Below are 20,137 nucleotides of genomic sequence, written 5' to 3'. Positions count from 1 at the left end.
AGCAACCTGAGAAACCGACTCCTCCTCCGCCTCCACCGCCGCCTCCTCCTCCTTCTCCTACTCCTCCGCTACCTTCTCCACCGTCATCACCTGAGCGACAGGGATCCTCGCCACACTCACCGGAGGTCTCGGGAGATGGAACGCTGCTACCTCAGGCTCCGATCACTGACCGATATTGGAGACGCCTGATCCGCAATGTTGATGACATACGGCAACAAAACGATTACTTGCAGGAACAATTAGAGTGTTATCGCCTCGAGCAGCAAGACGAAGGAGAGCGGGAAGTAGAAGCCGTCGCGGAGTTCGAGCCGTTCTGAGCGGCGGTGAGGGAAGTGGCCATCCCGGACAACATGAAGAACCTTGTTCTTGAGACATATAGTGGGAAGACCGATCCAAAGGATCATCTGCTTTATTTCAACACGAAGATGGTCATAAGCTCAGCTTCCGATGCAGTGAAGTGCAGGATGTTCCCGTCGACGTTTAAGGGCACAGCGATGACTTGGTTCAGGACTCTACCTCGGGGATCTATCACAAATTTCTGCAATTTCTCGTCAAAGTTCCTTGTTCAATTCTCTGCGAGTAAGATTAAGCAGGTAACGATCGACGATTTGTATAATGTCCGCCAGTCAGAGGGTGAAACTTTGAAACAATACGTGAGGCGGTTCAGTGCGGCATCTGTTAAGATTGAGGAGTCGGAACAACATGCCTGTGCGCGAGCTTTTAAGAATGGACTGCAGCTGGGGAAGTTGAACAGTAAGTTAAGCCGTAAGCTCGCTCGTTCGATGGCAGAAATACGTGCTCGGGAGAACACCTACATCTTGGATGAGGAGGACGATGCTTTCAAAAGGAACCGCGCAAAGATGGAGAAGGACGGCGATCAGAGAGATGTCTCGCCAGCGGGAAAATAAAGTCGGGAAAAAGGGGAAAGCAGTATGCGAAAGAACAAGAAGGGCAAGTCAGTTGAAAAGTTTGCAAAGGAGCAACTCTACCCAAAGAAGGAAAGTTTCGAGCGTCGACGCCCGTGGTGTCAAGCCGATTCTTGCCGGCCATAGGAATCGGGCAAAAGTCTGAACGCACATCTGACGGAATTGCTCCGGGAGGTCAAGGCGACACACGCAGTCGAAGAGGGCGAGAGGGAGGCTAACCCGCTTCGAGCGGCAGTGGATAAAACCAAGTGGTGCGAATACCATCGATCGGCGGGTCATGACACTGGAGATTGCTTCACGTTAAAAAACAAGATTGAGAGATTAATCAGGGCGGGACGCTCACAGTGGAATGATCGAGGTGATCGCTGGCAAGGCGATCGACAACAGGGAAATCGATATAAAGGGAGCTGTCAGTAGGATGATCGCAGACGGGACGATCATCGTCAAACACCAACAACCGACAAGAAGAAGATGTTGGCGACCAGAAAGAAGGGAGCTGAAGAAACCTTCAACAAAGATCTCGAACCACCGGTGAGGACGATAAATACAATCGCCGAGGGTTTCGGTGGAGGCGGTGACACACCTTCGGCGAGGCGCAGGCATGTTAGGGCGGTAACATCGGTGCAAGAGTATGCAACCCCATTCGGTTTTCATCACCCGGACATTGTGATATCATCGACAAATTTCGAGGGAATCAAGACGCACAAGGATGATCCTGTGGTGGTAATGGAAAGGATCAATAACTTTAATGTGCGAAGAGTACTTTTGGACCAGAGAAGTTCTGCGGATATTATTTACGGCGATGCGTTCGAGCAATTGGGACTAATAGATAAGGACCTGATGCCGTACACTGGGACTCTATTAGGTTTCTCAGGAGAACATGTCTGGGTGCGTGGCTACTTGGATTTAGACACGGTCTTTGGAATTGACGAGAACGCCAAGCTTTTGCGTGTAAGGTATTTGGTATTGCAGGTTGTGGCGTTATACAATGTCATCATCGGGCGGAACACGCTAAACTGTCTTTGCGCAGTAATTTCAACGGCTCACCTAGCGGTGAAGTACCCACTAATCTGTGGTAAGGTGGGAAAGATCGTGGTAGATCAGCGGAGGGCGAGAGAATGCTATAATAATTGCCTTAGTTTGTATGGAAAGAAGGGAGTCAGTGATGGTCACAGATGTAACGAGATCGAGATCTTGGAAGGGGGTCAAGGTCAACAGGGTTTTCAAGGTCGGGGGCGAAACGACGCAAGGAGATTGGAGCAAATGCTTTCTCGAAAGAGTGAGAGACTAAGGGGCAGCCAAGGTCAGAGAAGGTTAGACAGTAGGACGGGAAGAGATGGGCAGTTCACTGATGCCCATGTCGAGGAACGCTGGGCGAACATAATCGAGGACTTGGAAATGTACGAATTTAGCAGAGGAGTGCTGGCGATTGAGCCCAGGCTCATGACTAGCCAAGAGAGGCGCCTAGAGAAACTGGTGGAGGACAATTTTGACCTCTTTAATTGAGTTAGAATGATGCAACGCTCTGGGGATTGCCCAGGTTTAGGAAGCCGACTCTTTTAAGCATGAGACAAGAGAAGAGCAGGGGGTGGCGACGCAAGATGTGGTTCGAGTGAATCTAAAACAGGGAGGCGTCGAGCAAAACGGATGGAGAGCATTTGAGTAACCCCAGGTCAAACCAGAGAAGGTGCGAAAATGGAACCGAGCGCGTCGCTGCGAGAGCAAGAAAAAGGGCAAGGCAGGATACTAGAGGCCAGTGGGATCGGCAGTTTTTAAACCTTCACAGCTAGCTAAGCGCGACAAGCATAGAGGCGAGTTAGAAGAAGATCCTCTTTACCGCGGGGCGGTCTGGCGAGGGGACTGGCCTCGCAAGAGCCAAGAGGAGGAAGCAAGCACATCAGGTCTGAAGATGGGGTGTTTGGCGTGGTGCTCTGATCAGGAGGGCAAAAGATGGGGCAAGGGCGCGGCGAGTAAAAGCAGGAATTAGGAAAAAAATAAGGCTTAATACATCAGAAGACCCCTGAATTTGTAAAGGGAATCAGTTTCAGGGCCTGAAAAAAATTTCGCATCAAATTGGGTGCCTAAGATTTTTTTTTTAATTCAATTAAGGCCAATTGTTGTCAAACCTCAATTTTGTCCCAGTCATCAATTACACGTGGCTTTTATAATTATTTTTTAATTAAAAAATTATAATACTTTATTTTTTTAATTCCAACTCATTTATTTAAGCATAAAAAAATAAAAAACTTAATAAAATCCCTAATTTAAATAAAACCCCTAATCTAATAACCCTTAACTAAATAATAACCTAATCTAATAATAACAAATTCCTAATCTAATAATAACAATTCAGCCCTAAATTGACTGATCTTCAATCCCAATTTGAACCACAGCAGGTAAAAGACAGCTTCATAACCACAACAAGATGTGCAAACAGTGTAGAGAAGCACTATCATTTGCAAAGAAGCTAGTACAATGGAAGAAGATAGAACCACCATCAAAGAAATTAAAACCACAAAAATCCATTCCCTTCAAACCCAAGCCTTCAATCACAACCACTGCATAGCTAACTGGACCCAGAACCTCAAGCTCCTAAATCAGAACAACACCCACTTCCCCTGTCACTGAATCTTCAAGAAAACAAATCTCCCTAAATCAAAACCAGAAAGAGACGAAGAAGAAAGAAACCTCTTCTCAATCACCACAAAACCAACCATGTTCCAATCAAACCCAAGCTAATCTGACCTTCCCTTCTGTCGTCCTCCTCTTCCACGCGTCGTCACTCCTCACCGTTGCAACCACCGCACTACCGTGAGCCTTGCCATCTCGCCGCGCCGTCGAGACCTCCATCGCACCACCATCTTCAAATCGTGGATCTCTTCAAGATCTCGGTTTTTTTTTCCCAGCCTCCGTTGATTCGTCAGCTACTGTGGCCTCCATCGTCGGCCGATTGTGTGGAAGCTTTCTTCCTTCTCTCATTCTCGCCAGGGACCAGTTAGAAGGTGACGGCTGGTTGGAGGAAGGGGAAGGTCGGCTGGTTGGAAGAAGATAATGAAGAGAGGAAGGAGGATAGAGTTTGATTAGGTTTTCAAATTAAGTTAGGTTTTTTCAGGTTAGATTAAGTTTTTTTTTAATGACTTGGAATTAATAATAAAGGAATAATAATTATTAGTTTCTAAAAATAATTATAAAATCCACGCAGAAATGTCATGTCTGTTAAAATTTAGACACATCAACATCAGACACGCATTTAGCCTAAATTGAATTTAAAAAAATTCTTAGGGACCCAACTTGATCCGAAAATTTTCCAGGCCCTGGAACTGATTCCCTTTACAAATTCAGGGGCCTTCTGATGTATTAAGCCAAAAAATAAAGATGCACTCTTTTTCTCCACCACGGGAGTTTTTTAATGAGGCACCCCTCAATGTAAAAACTTTTTACAAATCAAATACAAAAGGATATTCTCAGCAATACTCCTAATTCACAAACTAAATTGTCACGGTCGCCTGGTGGGAATAATTCTATGAAGGTGGCGATCCCAACACGACCTTGATGTCTGAGGATCGCTCCGGAAAGTCCGGCGCGAACCGCCGATCACTCGTTGGCGACGTGTGCGAATAAGCTTCTTATCCTAAAAGCCTCCCCGAAATGTGGGCGAGCATTCAAAACTATGCAAAGTCTCGGGCAACCCACATGGCCATTGGGACCCCAGCCACTGTAAGTCCTCGCCGGAACAAAACTGGCGAGGCCACACCTGATCTTACGGGAAAAAGGGTGTGAACGAAGCCTCAGTTCAAAGCTGAGCGAAAGTCCTAGTTTTCTTTGACACACATTCAAAATCGCTACACGAAGCTCAAACTCAAATCATAAACAGTCGCAAAAAACAAAACGCGGCAAGGCGATAAATAGAAGAAGGCAGAGTTACACCACGACAAAACTTTCATTAATAGCTAGCCCGAGGGGAAATGTTAATTACAAATGTGGTAAGGGAAAGATAATTACAAATATTCAAACTATGTTACTATTTTCTTCTCTCCTTGCATTTTCAGCAGCTAGAAAATACTCTGCATTGAAGCCTGGAGGATCGTTAGGGCCGACCAAACCCTCGGGGGTAACTTTCTTAAAAGCTCCCATCCCGCTAGGATCCAGCCCCTCGTAGAGGTGCTGGACCTGGGCTTTAGCGAGGAAGAAACCGCAGCCACGCTCTTCCACGACCTCAGTAGCAACTTCAATCTCCAACCTCGTTCTAAGGGTCGTGGCCTCAGAAGACGCTCGAGTTTCCGCCTCCGTGATAGCCCTGTATTTCGCTTCGAACTGGGTTCTCACCGCGGCGAAGGCCTCGTCCGACGCCGCCAAGTCACTACGCAAGGACGCAAGTTCCTTATCATTGGCGTCACAAGCTGCCTTGTTCGCAGCAATCGCCTCAGCCCTCGCCTCTACTTCCTTTCGCATGTTGTCCAGCTCATCCTCTAGTTCATCCACATTCCCTTCATAAGCGAGTAAATCATCCTCGCGACCGCTCATCTCGATACCCAGGTTGTTCAGTTTGAATACCTGGGCCGCCACCTGGGTTAGAAACCTGTTGCGCTCGCCGTACACCTCGAGCGTGGCGAGACGATAACTCTCCGCTTTCTAACGGAGCTCCTCAACTTCAGCGGCAGAGGCCGAATCTTGCGATAACTTGGCAAAGAGGCATCCCGCGCGGAGGAGGCTCGAAATAGCTTCTTGTGCCATGCCATCGAGATCGGGATTTCCAGCATCTTTCAAACCACTGAAGAAAGGATCAGGCAACATAAAGTTGATGGGAGTGGGTTGTTGATTCGAAGGGGAGCTTTATTTTCCCTCGATGGTCGGGCGGCTAGGAGCAGGGGAAGAGTGGTGAGGAGATGGCAGGGCGGTAGGAGCATGATCCTCATCGTCGTGACTCATTTGATGAACGGGGGAAGCCCGGGGTGAATCTATTTCATCTTGTCGAGTCGGATGGTCTGGTTGGAGAGTGACGGGAACAGAATCCTCGGCTGCACCCTGGCTGTCGAAAGTTTCCTTAGGGGGAAGCGGAGTCCCTACCCCATCTCCAGGGTTTGGCTCGTCCTCGCCAACCGGTCTCCGACGAGGAATGGCTGTCTTGCCGGTTTTGTTTTTCTTGATCTTCTTTTTCTTCTTCTTCTCTAACAAAGGAACCGCGGCTCCGCCCCCTCCGTCCTCGTCGGTCTCATCTTTTTTGGACTTAGGGGATTTCTTTGTAGGGGAAGGGTGAGCAGCATCATCAATGACACCCAACATTGCCCCACCAGACTTAGGGAGGACGACGACACCTGGTGTTGGCTCGCCGGATTTAGGAGAGGCAGTGCTTGGTGTTGCCTCGCCAACCTTAGGGAGAGCAATGCCGCTTGTGGCTCCAGGCGCTGGCTCAATGGACGTTTTGACCCGCTTCCTGGGAAGAAGAACGGTGGCCTCGGCGCCGGCATCCCCAGTTGGACGTCTTCTCTTACCCCCACTAGTGTTGAAAGTGGGGGGAAATTTGATCACCTTTGCAGTGAGAGCACGCTCCAATACAGCCTTGGTACACTTTATTTCCCCTAAGAGAAGCAAGAAAAGCATATGAGTAAGTGATAAACTCCACAGGGAATAGAATGTTGTAGCAAAAGAGGACAATCTAACCTAGGAATGAATCAAGGGTGTTCTTGCGGGCGGCTTCAAGCAGTTGAGACGATTCGAGAACAGGAAGGTCGGCAAGAAAACTAAGGATGACTTTATCTTCATCACTCAGCGACGTGTCTGGCGGCTACGGAACGACGCAGGGGCTTTGGTCAGTAGAAAGGGAACTGGCAGTCCCGTCCCGAAGGGTAAAGGCTTCAGGGTACGCGAGGTGCACGACTATGCGAAAGTACCGGCGCCCAGGCCCCATCTTGACGTTGCTCTTGTAAGGGTGAAGACGCTGTCGGGCCGTGCGGGATTTTAGGGAAACCCACCCTCAGGTTTTCAAGGACTTCGGCTCCACGGCGTAGAAGTAGAAGAGGTGTGCAACCTTTGGCTCAATACCGACGGCGCGCTACACAGGATCTCTTAGCACCGGGCGAAGGCCCAGGCGTTTGGGTGAAGTTGGCACGGAGCCACATTGATCTCCCCCATGACTTGTCGAAGAAAAGGAGAAAATGGTAACTTGATTCCCAGGTCGAGGAACAAATATTCGTAGACATAAAAGAAATGGGGTATCTTCACCCCGTGATCAATCGTACGGTGCTACCAAGGCCGGTGGTCGCCTGGGCACTTCCCGGTGACAAGGATGTCCTCAAGAAGTTTCTCGTAGCAGAGCCCGTCGGCTTGGCGAGCCGTACGATGACGGAGTCGTCGGAGGACTGCTCAGAAGGTTGGAAAACGGCCTCTTGGGTGGGGGTCTGGTATGTGGGCTCTAGAAGAGTGGCAAACACCCTGAGCCAAAAGGCTTCGATGTCCTCGTTGCCAAGGGGACGTCCTCAGGGAGGGGGAAGGGCAACTGGGGACAGAGATGCAGGGGCGGTGCTCTGAGAATGGGAGGATTTCTTAGAACGGCGTTGGGAAGTCATTTTCGCTAAAAACAGAGTAAGAACGAGGATGGAAAGGGGTGCTAGGTTGTTAGCTCTTTTGCAGGATATGAGGATTCCAAAGGTGGCGAATGACGGGGTAAAAGGGGAATGAAGAGGTTAAGAGGAGTAACAGTTGGGATCGTGGCCGCGTGTGGAGGATTGTGGGAGATCGTGTCCCGTAATGTCAAAAGGAAATGATTACTTTTGGAAAGTAACGTGGATTTTGGGGAGTGGGAGTGGCGCATTAAATGAGAGTTACAACGGCTAAAGCCGATTGGTTTGAAATTCAAATTAGCAGGCTTTGTCATAATTTGAGGGGACGTTTCGAGGGTAGCGGTTGGGATTCTGCAGATTCGCTGACCTTCGTACTTCTTCGGTGCGTTGCACGTGGCCTACACGCGTCAAGCCACCATGATTCACGACGATCATAACTGAAATAGGGCGAGAGAACCAAGCACCGTCGCCACAAGCCTACCTGTGGACTTGTGGACTCGGAGGGGCTTGTGAAGGGAATCATAAATTAGCTTTAGCTTTACTTACTATGCCATGTTGGCAATCATTCTTGATCACTAGGCTTTGGCATTAGTTAATTTTGATTATTAAGACACTCTTAGCTCTCATGCTTCGAGCTCGGTGTCTTGTGGATTTGTGGACTGGGCGAGACCCAGGGACCTTCGCCCAGAGGCGCCTGCCTCAGGGCGGTGAGTGAGCCAGAGAGTTTGGGCCTTCCCCGAGAAGTCTCAACTGGCCTACTAAGGACAGTTAGGGGCGTTAGGCCCAACCCCAAACCTATAAATAGGGGTGGTTACCAATTGTAAAAGACTCTTAGCTCATTTGAGAAATAAAAACTTGAAATTCAATTATACTCTCTCTCTAAGTGGTTGCGTTCTTTCTCTCTAAGATTCTCACATAGCAATCCTCTCACTCTAGGTACTGTACCTCATCTCTATGTTCTTGGATATAACACTTTTGGTTATTTCCTGTATTTGATTTTATAAGATCACTTGGGAGAGTTTGTTCCCAAGCTTTTATCTATCTAATATATTATCTTTCTTTTTTCAATTACATTCTCGTCTATTTTTTCTTTTACATTGGAAAGATAAATTTGCATCTGCTAGAAATCAATGTTTGGACTTCTCCCCTATTGTTATTAATAGACCACAAGTTTGATTCCTATTGTTATTAATAGACCACAAGTTTGATTCACATTTCACAAGTTAAATCAGGTTTTTGATTATATTGAATGTGATAGAATAGCTATGTAATGATTATTCTTACTGTAATTATGCTGTAATTCTCGGTAAAAGTTAGGGAATGGAGAATTGATCCTCATTAGTCATATCCATTTGTTCCAATAAGTTAACTGTATAAGCTAACAATAGCCAACTGTTTATAATAGAAACTGACTAACTGAAGTGCAATTTAAGTATCTAAAGCATTCTTTATCAGGCAATACTCTGTATATTGACTTTTGAGCAAATCAAATTCTTATTCAATCTTAACAGGACTTCAACTCCTTAATTGATTTAAAACATAAATTGAAGTAGTCACCTTAACGCGGTTTCCCTTCTTTAGTGACAGAAGCAACCTCTCAATCCGCATTAATTATGCAATATGATATGATAAGTAGACATTTAAACAGCACACACTACACCCTGTTTTTTTTTTCTCAATTTCTCTATTAATTACATCCCATCATATATGTCAGCGTCATATAATACCATATCTAATACTTCTCTTACTCACTCTTGTTGTTTACCCAATTTTTTCCATTCAAAAGGAACCCATGCACGTTACTCAAAAAAAAAAATAAAAAAATTAAACATGATGTTCAGGATTTGGACTTCCTCATTTCATAGATTATCCAGCCGAAACTCCAAGGCTAGCTAGCTAGCTACTAGGCCATATTGTTAGTTATTTATACAAATAGAGAAAAAGTCCATCCACCCCATATATACTTAACTCACCTCATTATATAATACTCTTATGCTTCCCTTAAATTGCCTCCATGCATCTCCGGTACCTACCTTTCTTATCCTCACATAAATGAAGTTTCTTTTGTTTCTTCAGTGCTTGTTCTTCCTAGTGATGATGCATCTATCCCATCCTTGCATTGCTTCCAGGACCAGCAGGTAACTCTAATTAATCATGATTCATGTACTAATTAATTAACATGTATACATGTATTTGAAATTTAAATGATCTGGTTATTTGGTTTTGTGACAGAGGACTGTTAGCTACAGATGCTGGTTTTTCTGGCCGCGGAAAGGATCAGTTAAAAATCTCCCCACCGTCACCACGTGGGGCCTTCAGTATTCGCCCATAAAGAGCGCAAAAATGCGCATCAAAATTTATATATTAAACAGCTTTGTTTTTCAACATGTTTTTCACCAATGTATCTACAACCGACATCAGTTATGGGAATAATTTCTTTAAGATTTTGATATCACAAGTTGTTACATTTCTCTTAATAAATCTTTTTTTATACATACTGTTTACAAATCAAACTCTTAACTAAAAATGTTTAAGAAGTTCAGCTATATACTTATTGTGTTTGTGATGGACACCTTGTTGTTGGTTGCAATATGTCACATGAATGCATTTTAATTTAATGGATCTAGGACTCTGGAATCCGTGTGACTAATATATACTAGTATTTGGCCCGTTTACCCGTGCTATGCATGGGGGATTTTAATTCAAATAACATACTAATTATTTTGATAGAATATAGATCCGTATTGATATATATGGAATACTACGATGACGTATTTACTAATTGTAATTATTTTCTATTGATGTTTTTACATATCATTTTCAGTGTGGAGATTAATTGGATAGTTTTCCAAGATCAACTGTGCTTCATAGTGTGTGTGTTGTTTGGCACAATCTTGCATGTAAATGTGATCTCAAGTGCAATCTTTCATGTAAAACTTAAACAAAAATTCATGTCAAGTGGTATATTTAGAGAGAGAACACTCCTCTCATACTAAACATTTTTTCATCAAAAGACTAAAATTAAACTCACTTACAAAATCAGGGATTAATTCGACCATTAACCCTGCAAATTAATTATATAAATTATTGGAATATAATTTAAAGTTAAATCTTAGTAATCATTAATAGGTTTACACATCATACTTTTATTAATTGTTGTTTTTACAAATATATAGGTTTAAATTAATCATAATAATAACTTTAATAAATCGTATAAATTGTTTGAATAAACAACATTGGTTCTCTTATGAACAACATGAACTTAATCATATAAACTGTAATAACTTTACACTTTTAAAATCTGAAGTTCTAGAAGTCCACCTATATTATTCTACTCAATAATTTATTTATGTACATTTGTCAAATTTAAAGAGAAAAAAATTAAAATAGATGAAAAAAAAAATCACATTTGAGCAAATGTCAAAAACCATCTTAAACTAATTAATTTGTGTAGTTAAGTTAAATTTAAAGTGAGTTAATTTCCAATATATTTTTTATTTGTTTGCATAATTAAAATCTAAGTAGTTTCTCCAATTTTCCTCTTATAACCGAAAAATAGCCTTTCCAAATAATCTAATTTCATTTCTTTTAAATAATGATTTTTTTCAAAGCTTTAACAAACACCTAAAAAGTTAAAAAAAAATTAATTAATTAAAATATGATTTTTTTAAAAGACAAAAGCTGAAACAAACAACTCTAAATCTCAGCCGTTGATTTCTTATAAACATTTGATAGCTTATTGAAAAAGTGAGTCTCTTTTTTGAGATGAGCCAAATTCATTTTTGCTATCTTAAAAAATTTTGGGAATGAAAGTATCCTTTGTAGTGTTTAATAATTGAGCCCAAAAACACAAATCCATTGAGGATAAGGAAGTCTCAATTTAATTTCAAAAAAAAAGGAAGTCTCAATTTAGTTTTAAAAATTGGGTCTAGGACAACATAAATACTTGGGCATCCAATCCCAATATAACGATTGAAAAAAGACCAATGTAAAACAAAAAAGGATGAAACTTTTGACAACAATCGTAAAGATTTTCTAAACAACGAACATGAGGAAGATAAACCCTCCTCTAACTCTAAAACTCCAAGCATTGCCAAAGCAAAGTGACTTTTCATCACAATGACCAATCAGTCAACCAGCCTTTGGCGAGAAAACTGGTGTTCTTTCTTTTGCAGAGAGTAGGTTCTTCTTAACCTTAGTTTTTCAATAATCTCTTGTATGACTCCTAGATTCTTCCTTTGGAACACATGCTGCTTTAATCATTCTACCCATTTAATTTGAGAATCTCAAACTGCACTTGAATTGAGGATCAACCAACTAATCAATCGCTCATTTCCCCTTCTTCATAAAAGGTTTAGCGTGCAAATGAAATCATATTCGATGCGCCCGCAAGACCACACAAGTTTGAAATTACTATGCTTAACCTGAGTGCAGTGCCGAAACTACCAGCTTGATAGTCGTCATAAATGCTAAGCATTGGTGTAAGTTTAATACTACACAAGATAAAAGTAATGTAATTTCAAACTCTGCATTACTTACATTTATGATTGCCGTAATAAAACTTTGCATTACTTACATTTATCCACTCAATAAGTAAGCACTTGATTAATTTCAAAATATTGGTAAACACTATTCAATATTCCCTATTCAAACTGATTTTCATAGAATTTTACTATTTAAGAGATCTGACCAATATAATAGACTATTATAACACAATAAGACACCTAAGAAAGATAACATCTGTCAAACTTTAAAGCTAGATTATGTCTGATCTTTTTTTATTAAATCTAGTATGATCTTTGAACCAGATAAAATGTACAATTTTCAATTTCCTTGCAACTTGTAACATGAGTAATCAAATAGGCCATCATACAGTTTTGTGATCTAGAAGCAATAAGCTAAGGTGAAATTGACATCAAAGCTTTGCACTATCAGAAAGGAGTAGATTATGATTCATACTAATAATGTTCTGTTTATTCTCAACCACAATACACAAAAGTAATGAATTTTACCATTTCATAATCAGAAATTAAGGTAACTCCTCAATAATTAAGCCATTAACTCACCCATAAGACCAAGTTCTCCTTTCTTGGAGACCTTCACGCTTCAATTCGCTTTCAGCCAATAATGAGTTTCACTAAAACCAATCCAAAAGCATAAACATCAATCTTACTCCCTCCGGTCCTATTTATAAGCAACAAAAAAAAAATTCACATAGTTTAAGAAATGTAGTTAAACTAGATAAAATGCATTAAATTTGTCTTAAATTAAAATGAACTTCCAAAATTACCCTTTGTTATTAGTGTTGGAAAGTGGAAAAGAGAAAGAATAATTAATGAGACACATTTTACAAGTTAGAATTAATAAGGGCATCATTGGAAAAAATTAATTAATATAGCTCAAACTTTCATTTGGTTCTTATAAAAAGGACCAAGATTTTTCTTCTCTTTCATGCTTATAAATAGGACCGGAGGGAGTATATGATATAGGAAAGCAAAGTTATAGAAAGTTTTTATTTCAGTAACTACAATATGGAAAGAAATAACAGATACAAAGAAAATTTTTGCAGAATCAACATGAAGGGCTCAAGTTCATACCCCCAAAGTTACTTTGACAGTTTTGGAAAAAAAAGGAACTGAAAGTGCAGAAATTTTGCCAACATTCCATTATTCTCACTCTGTAATTAATATTTTTTACTATAAAAGTTCAGCCTTCAAACCTCCCTAAAGTCCACCTCAGTAACCACATGAGCGAGGCTAAACAGAATATTTAGCAAATGAAATCAATATCTTAATCTGGTTATAGCTTCTTAAGTTTTCTAAATTAACAATCCTGCATAAAGACATGACACTAAATGGTACATGACATGAGATATCACTTCTTTGATACTAAATCAGATTTCTCTACTTGCCAAGGCTTTCTTATTCTATTTGTGACATAGTTGGAAACACAATATAACTTAAAATATATAAATACAAATTCAACTGCTGAAAAATATTTCCCTTTCCTTTAGTAGTATGACAGTATTAATAAAAGGAGAAAAACCTGCATTCCATCTCTTTTTGCTCTTCAAAGTAATTATTAAAGTTTTTTTTATAAGCCAAAGAGTTGTATTAATAGGGGCAAAGGGGGTGCCCCAACCCAAATAGATGAGAAATACAATAGAGGAGAAAAAGAAGGAAAGATTAAACTAAGACTAAAACAGAACAGAGAAAGATAAGGGAATACCAAATTCCCAAAGGCTAGCTACATAAACTATACATAGAGGGGTCTCTTTGTATCAATTTGCTACTTTCAAAGCACGAAGCAACAGAGCCCTTCCAAATAAGCCAAGTAAGAATATAGGACTAATCCAAGTAAACACCTTCAAATGTTGGCAGAGAGAGACATCCACGAAAACTGACTTTGCCCTTTCAATTAAGTCCTCATATACCAGCACCTCCATAAAATATGCACCAGAAATAAAGTATCTCAGGAGCCAATTAAAATAGCATTCCATGGCAAGAGAGAAAGACTCGGATACAGGAAAAACCACCTCCCTACCTTAACCATTATGCCAGAACAGTCCCAGAACCTAAAATGGCACAAACCTTATAGCACTGCAACGTTTGTAGTGTCAAAACCTGCAAAAAAACCACAGGACAATAGGTATTAGCAAGGAGAAAACAGTACACATAGCCAGAAGCCATCAACAAACCTGCAAGGCTCTCTTCCAGAGGCAAAACATCACAAACCCAACACTCCAGAATCTGGAAATGGCAGAAAAGACCAGAATTACAAATATCCCAAAGTAATTATTAAAGTAATTGGTGGAAGGAAACAAAGAATATAAGGAGAAATATTGCAAATAGAGACTTTAAGTGAGAGAAGTATCTCATCTTTGGAAATGGCTAACCCCACCTAAAACAACTCTCCATTCTATTTTTGCACACATTCAATTCTTCCCTCTCTGCTTAAATCCCCAGGAAGCAAGCTTGCAGCGAAGATGAACCTGCAATCTGATAATAAAATGATATAAAAATTGACCTCCCATTCCACAACAAGAAACAGTGAAATCAGATGAAATATGAGAATTCAAACAGAACAGTGAAATCATATGAAATAGAGGTGGGGGGTTTCAAGCAGAAGGATTGGGATATGGGAATGGTGTGAATGAGAGTTCACCACATGGGGTATTTATAGCCAAAAGTTGAAACTACACTCACATAAACACACATCAAGCAGCTGTAGGTAATCATAATATATAAATGTTAAAAAAAATTGAAATCTCAATAGCAAAAATCAACAACAGAGATAAAAAAGTTGGAGTAGTACGAAATATATTCAATCCAATGGAGAAAATTAATGGAGATTTGGATTGATACAGACCATTTGAGTAAAGAATCAACCTTTGCTAATGCATACAACTCTAAGAGTTCTGCAACTCATGAGAAGGGGTGATGAATGAACAGTTGAGCGTTTGAGATGTCGAGACGTGAATGGTTCGACAGCAACCGCCGGCGGAAAAAAAAGGCTCATCAGATCAAATCGGAAACGACACAGTTGATGGATTGGTGAGAAGTGGGTGGAAACGCAGCTGGATTCAGATTGATGTGGAAGAGAGATGAACGGCGGAGCGGGTAGAATGGGAGAGGAAACACGCTAACGACAGCTAGGGTTGATGGGAGATGGGGAGGAAGAGTGCTGGTGAGGCCAACGACGTCGTATCCCACATGTTAAGTAAAAAAAATGAAAAATTAAAGAAAAGAAAGCCAGGTGGCGCAAGCTCATTGGTTGTTTCTTATGAATAGTAACTGGAGAATAAGATGTAGTAGATTCCAATCAATACATAGAACAGTTGAAAAAATAAGTATTTGAGCTTCTTCCTTTTAAAATAAATGGATAATATATAGTAGTAGTTCAACTTCAATGTGTAATGGGTTATGGGTGCTTAAGATATGTAATGGTTTGGATTTCCATTTGGTGCAATAATATATGTCGTATGGTTTTTTTGGGCTACCATACACAAAAAAAAAACAAGTACCTACTTGTTAAAGTGGATTTTGTGTTGGAAAACTAAAAGAGTCTGAGAGGCTATACATGGTAGTATATTATTTTGAGTTATGATATATACACACCTTACATTTTCTTTCAGCTTATTTATACTCATTTTTCTTTTTATCTCTCTCTGTATTTCTGACCACATCACTTGTCTGTGAGGGTTAGCTCAAGGGGAAGAGTTAGGGGACATAATGGTTGAGTGAGATGAAGAGTCAAGAATTCAAATCCTGAGTAGGGACTAATTTAATAACATTATTAACAACTAACATTTCTCTATAAAAATATAAAAAAATATATCACCCATTATATCACTCTATTATTCTTGTCTTCAGTGGTTGACCTTGGAGAGGACAAGGAGGAGCCCTGGCTCCCTCATGCTTTTGGAAAATTCCTATATTATGAATTGTTGGGACTATTTTGTGTCTAAAGAAATATAATAAATATTTCATAGTGCGCATTTAAAATAATCATTTCTCGTGTCCCAGTTGTTAGTGCCTTGCTATTTTTTCACCAGGTCTGGGGATCGACTCCTCATTGCACCATTTTTTTAAGATGTTATTTTCACATTGTTTTATATTTTACCAACTATCCAATTGGCTCCACTTTTGACTAGATTTTAAATTTACAAGTCTTAGAAATTTTAATTCTTTTGCCTCTAGTACTCTTTAAGTAATTTTTTTTGAAAGTCTTTATGTATTTATTTGAGACTTCATTTATATCTTTTGACTTATCATTAATCTTGATAATAACTTTTATACTATTAATTATACAAGCTCAAAAAGAATAAAAAATGACCATTTGCTCGTATTGCTACTAAAAAAATTAATTCATGTATTAACATAATATTTTAGCTCCCTCAAATATTCCGATCAAGTTCCGCCACTGCTTGTCTTCATATTTTATAAAGGTGAAAGTGTATTTGAAGGGTGAATATAACTTTACTGAATCACTTTTTTCAAGAGGCAGAACGTCATATAACCTAGACACTTGAGACAGAACGTTATTGAACCTTCCCAAATAATTGGTCAGAAGCAAACATTACCTTTTTGGAGTTGTCACGTTTCTCAAACATATATTTACGAGAGCCAAGAAAGCATGACTTATCGAAAAAGTTTTGAATATAATCTTGTATACTCCAATCTAGAAGCAATTTAGAAGCGATTCATAGTTTGAAGGGTTAAAAACTATAACCGTCCCTGAACTTTGAGTGAGTTTTGAAAACCGTCCCTCGCCGGAAAATTATCTGAAAACCATCCTCAGACTATTAAAAATAATTTGAACCCATCCCTCCGGCCACCACAGGTCCGGCCAGCGTGCTTACGTGTGGGCTGAGATCCTACGTGTACTTCCACGTCAATTAATGAGTCCTATGTGTATTTTTTTAAAATAAAAAATAAAAAATCTCTAATTAACTGAATTAAGTAATTAACCCTAATATCCTAATTTTACCTTAAATCCCCAAATTAACCCTAACAACCACACTAACCCTAAAACTAGTAATTAACAAATAGCCCAGAAACATTGAATGTTCATGTTCTTCATCATCATCTTCATGTTACTCATAGATAAAATATCAAAAAATTGAGAAAAATGAAGAACCCAAGAAAAAATTAAAAACTAAAAACACAAAATGGTTTTTTCCTTAAATTCATCAGAATCGATTAACCAATTACATGCTATGGTCACAAATTTAAAGCATAGACACACACAACACATGAATTTAATATTTCATACCAACCCAGAAATTGAGTGGACCATCGATTCTTTCTAAAACACTTTCAGTTCTATTTCTTATGTATATGAAAGCAGGTTACATGAATATTTAAATCAAAGCCCATAATCAATTCTTTCCAATGATAATCAAGCAAAAAAGCTAACTTCACAGGAAGAAGAAGAAGAAGAGAAAAAAACTAAGAACAAACCCAGAAGAAAAGGAAAGTTCACAGCTTTGATTTGAATCGAAAAAACCAAAATACACTCCTCTGGATCGTGAAACGGGTGGCTCCGATCAGAGAACCAAGAAGCCCCAACCCGCAACCCCACTCACCGCAACCCCGACCCCCAAAACCCAGAACCCAGATCGTGAAACGGGTGGCTCCGATCAGAGGTGGTTCCTTATCTATGAGATCTTGGATGGTTCAAACGGATAAACGGCCCCAAATCTTCAAAGAAACCCAATAGGATTCAAATGGGTTAACGTTCAAGCGGTCAGATTTGCAATGAAACCCATTTCTACAACCCCAGATCTGCAACGAAACATACTTCTTCTCTTCTTTGGACGATAAACCGATAAACGGCCAGATCGAACCTTCCTGCATCAGAAACAACTTGTGTTTCTGGGTTTTGGCTTTGGAAGATGAAAGAAGAGGACTTGGAGATGGTTTTTTATGGAGGGGGTGGTGGAGTTCGTGGCTGGTGTTGGTGATGATGTAGAGGATGGTGGTGATTGTGGGCTTTTCCTTTGCAAAGGATTGGAGATGATGATGCAGAGAATGGTGGACGTGTTGGCTGGTGTTGGTGAATCTGGATGATGCAGAAGATAAGGATTGTGTGATTGTGTTGGTGATTGAGATTGTGAGATTAATTTTTTAATCAGTAATAATCTTTTTGAAATAAAAAAAAGTTATATGTATTTATTTATTGACGTGGCATACATAAGCTTCCACCTGGTACTCATTAATTGACGTGGAAGTACACGTAGGATCTCAGCCCACACGTAAGCACGTTGGCCGGACCTATGGTGGCCGGAGGGATGGGTTCAAATTATTTTTAATAGTCTGAGGATGGTTTTCAGATAATTTTCCGGCGAGGGACGGTTTTCAAAACTCGCTCAAAGTTTAGGGACGGTTATAGTTTTTAACCCTAGTTTGAAGAAAAAACAATGTTCTTTTTTTTAGCGTCTCGGTGCTATTTTTAGGTGTCACTTTGCTGGTTTGGGGGCTATCTCTTAGGCTTCTTTGTTAGGGTTTATTTTGGGTCTTGTGGCCTCAATTTTGGTTGACGGGCTTCCGTTTTTGCCTTTTTGAAGTGTTGTGTTCCTACTTTTTTTTTAAGTTTAATAGCACTTTAGGTCCCCCACTTATTACAATTTTGCAGTTCTAGTCCCTCATGAAATTTAATAGCTGACAATGTTTCTTACGGTTACTAATTGTTGCAGTTTTGATTTTCCGTCAACTTTCATACAATATTTAACGGGTTTGATTAAAAAAATCAGAAACTATAAAATTATTAATCATAAAACATATAACTGATATTCAAGCCTTATTTTTAATTGATTTTTTAATTAAAAACTGTTAAATATTGGATGAAATTTTACGAAAAACAAAAACTACAACAATTAGTAAATGTGAGGGACGTTGTAGGCTAATAAATTTCTTGAAGGACTAACATGGACAAATCGTGGTGAGAGACCAAAACTGCTATTAAGTCTTTATTTTATTGTTTGCGTCTTATCATTTGTAAAAGATTTCCTATTGTTTGTGGAGATTTATGTGTATACCTTTTGCTTGAAAAAAGAGGTTTAAGTACACTTTACTTATACCACCACCCTTCCATCGTTTGGTAGACCAAGAGTCCAAGACAAAGCTACAATCGCGTCTTACAAGTTAAAGTAAAATATTACCATTAGATTTTTAAGTAAATTTTTTATTTCTCAAAATAAAATTGTAATGAATATAATTGAATGATAAAAGAAAAAACATTATGAAATTCTTTTAAAACATAAATTACCTTTTCAAATTAATTCAACATACTTAATTTTTTTTGAAGTATTTACCATCATCGAATATAATCTCATGGCTTGGTAAAGTTGTAGAATAACCCACACACAGAGATGAAAACCGCTTGTTTCGTTCGACGATTCACGAGCTAATACAACCTTTTTGGACACGGGCCACAGCAGCAGCGCTAGCTTGTGCTGGCTTCTTCCGCCGGTTGGTACGTTGAAATTCAACGTCGATGGGTCCGTTTGGCAAACGAGAGAAGCCGGGTGCGGAGGTGTTATGCGTGATTGTGATGGCAATTGGGTACAGGGCTTTTGCAGAAGATTAGGCTCTTCGAATCCTCTTCTTGCGGAGCTGTAGGCGATCAGAACGGCAGTGGACAACTGGACATCGTGGTTCAGCGAGGCCACCCTCATGTCATCATAGAAACGGATTCGGCTGAGGCCCATGCTGTTGTGACTTCTACACAACCTCTTATCCCACCTTATTTTGAGATTGTTAATCATGTTAGGAGGAGCATTCCCCATGGTATGAAGGTTTTGTTTGATCTCATCCCTCGAGATTGATTGCTTGGCTCATAATGCTCACGTCTTCCACTTTGGGGTTCACTTACTGCATCATCCACTTTTGGAGTGTCGTAACCTTTTGTATCAGGATTCTATGGCGGCTAATGCCTCCCTTAGTCTTCCTGCTGATTAGCGAGCTTGTTTCACTTTTGGGGCTTTAACCCCGCCATGCTATAAAAAAAAAGAGATGAAAACCGCTTCATCATACAAAAAGATTCCACCATGTAGATATTGGATTGCACAACCACAAAATTCTTTCTTTAAGACCAAATTGAAATAAATTCTCCCTAGCTCTAAGACCACATAGGAATAAATTCTTTCTT

General features: G+C 40.1%; 1 protein-coding gene and 1 long non-coding RNA gene across 2 annotated transcripts; both read left to right on the top strand.

Moving 5' to 3' along the window:
* Positions 1–350: 350 nt before the first annotated feature.
* LOC130728459 (uncharacterized) lies at positions 351–908 on the top strand. Its single transcript, XM_057579953.1, has one exon. The coding sequence runs from the start codon at positions 351–353 to the stop codon at positions 906–908; it is 558 nt and encodes a 185-aa protein (XP_057435936.1).
* An 8,064-nt stretch (positions 909–8,972) lies between these two features.
* LOC130731665 (uncharacterized) lies at positions 8,973–9,938 on the top strand. The gene is made up of 2 exons (XR_009016777.1): positions 8,973–9,624; positions 9,719–9,938. It is a non-coding gene; the product is annotated as an uncharacterized LOC130731665 (long non-coding RNA).
* Positions 9,939–20,137: the final 10,199 nt, after the last annotated feature.

Source organism: Lotus japonicus, chromosome 1 (assembly GCF_012489685.1).
Source record: "Lotus japonicus ecotype B-129 chromosome 1, LjGifu_v1.2".
In the NCBI taxonomy this organism is placed as follows: Eukaryota; Viridiplantae; Streptophyta; class Magnoliopsida; order Fabales; family Fabaceae; genus Lotus; species Lotus japonicus.
The sequence above is the reverse complement of the archived record's forward strand: the minus strand, read 5'-3'. Positions and strand labels throughout refer to the sequence as shown.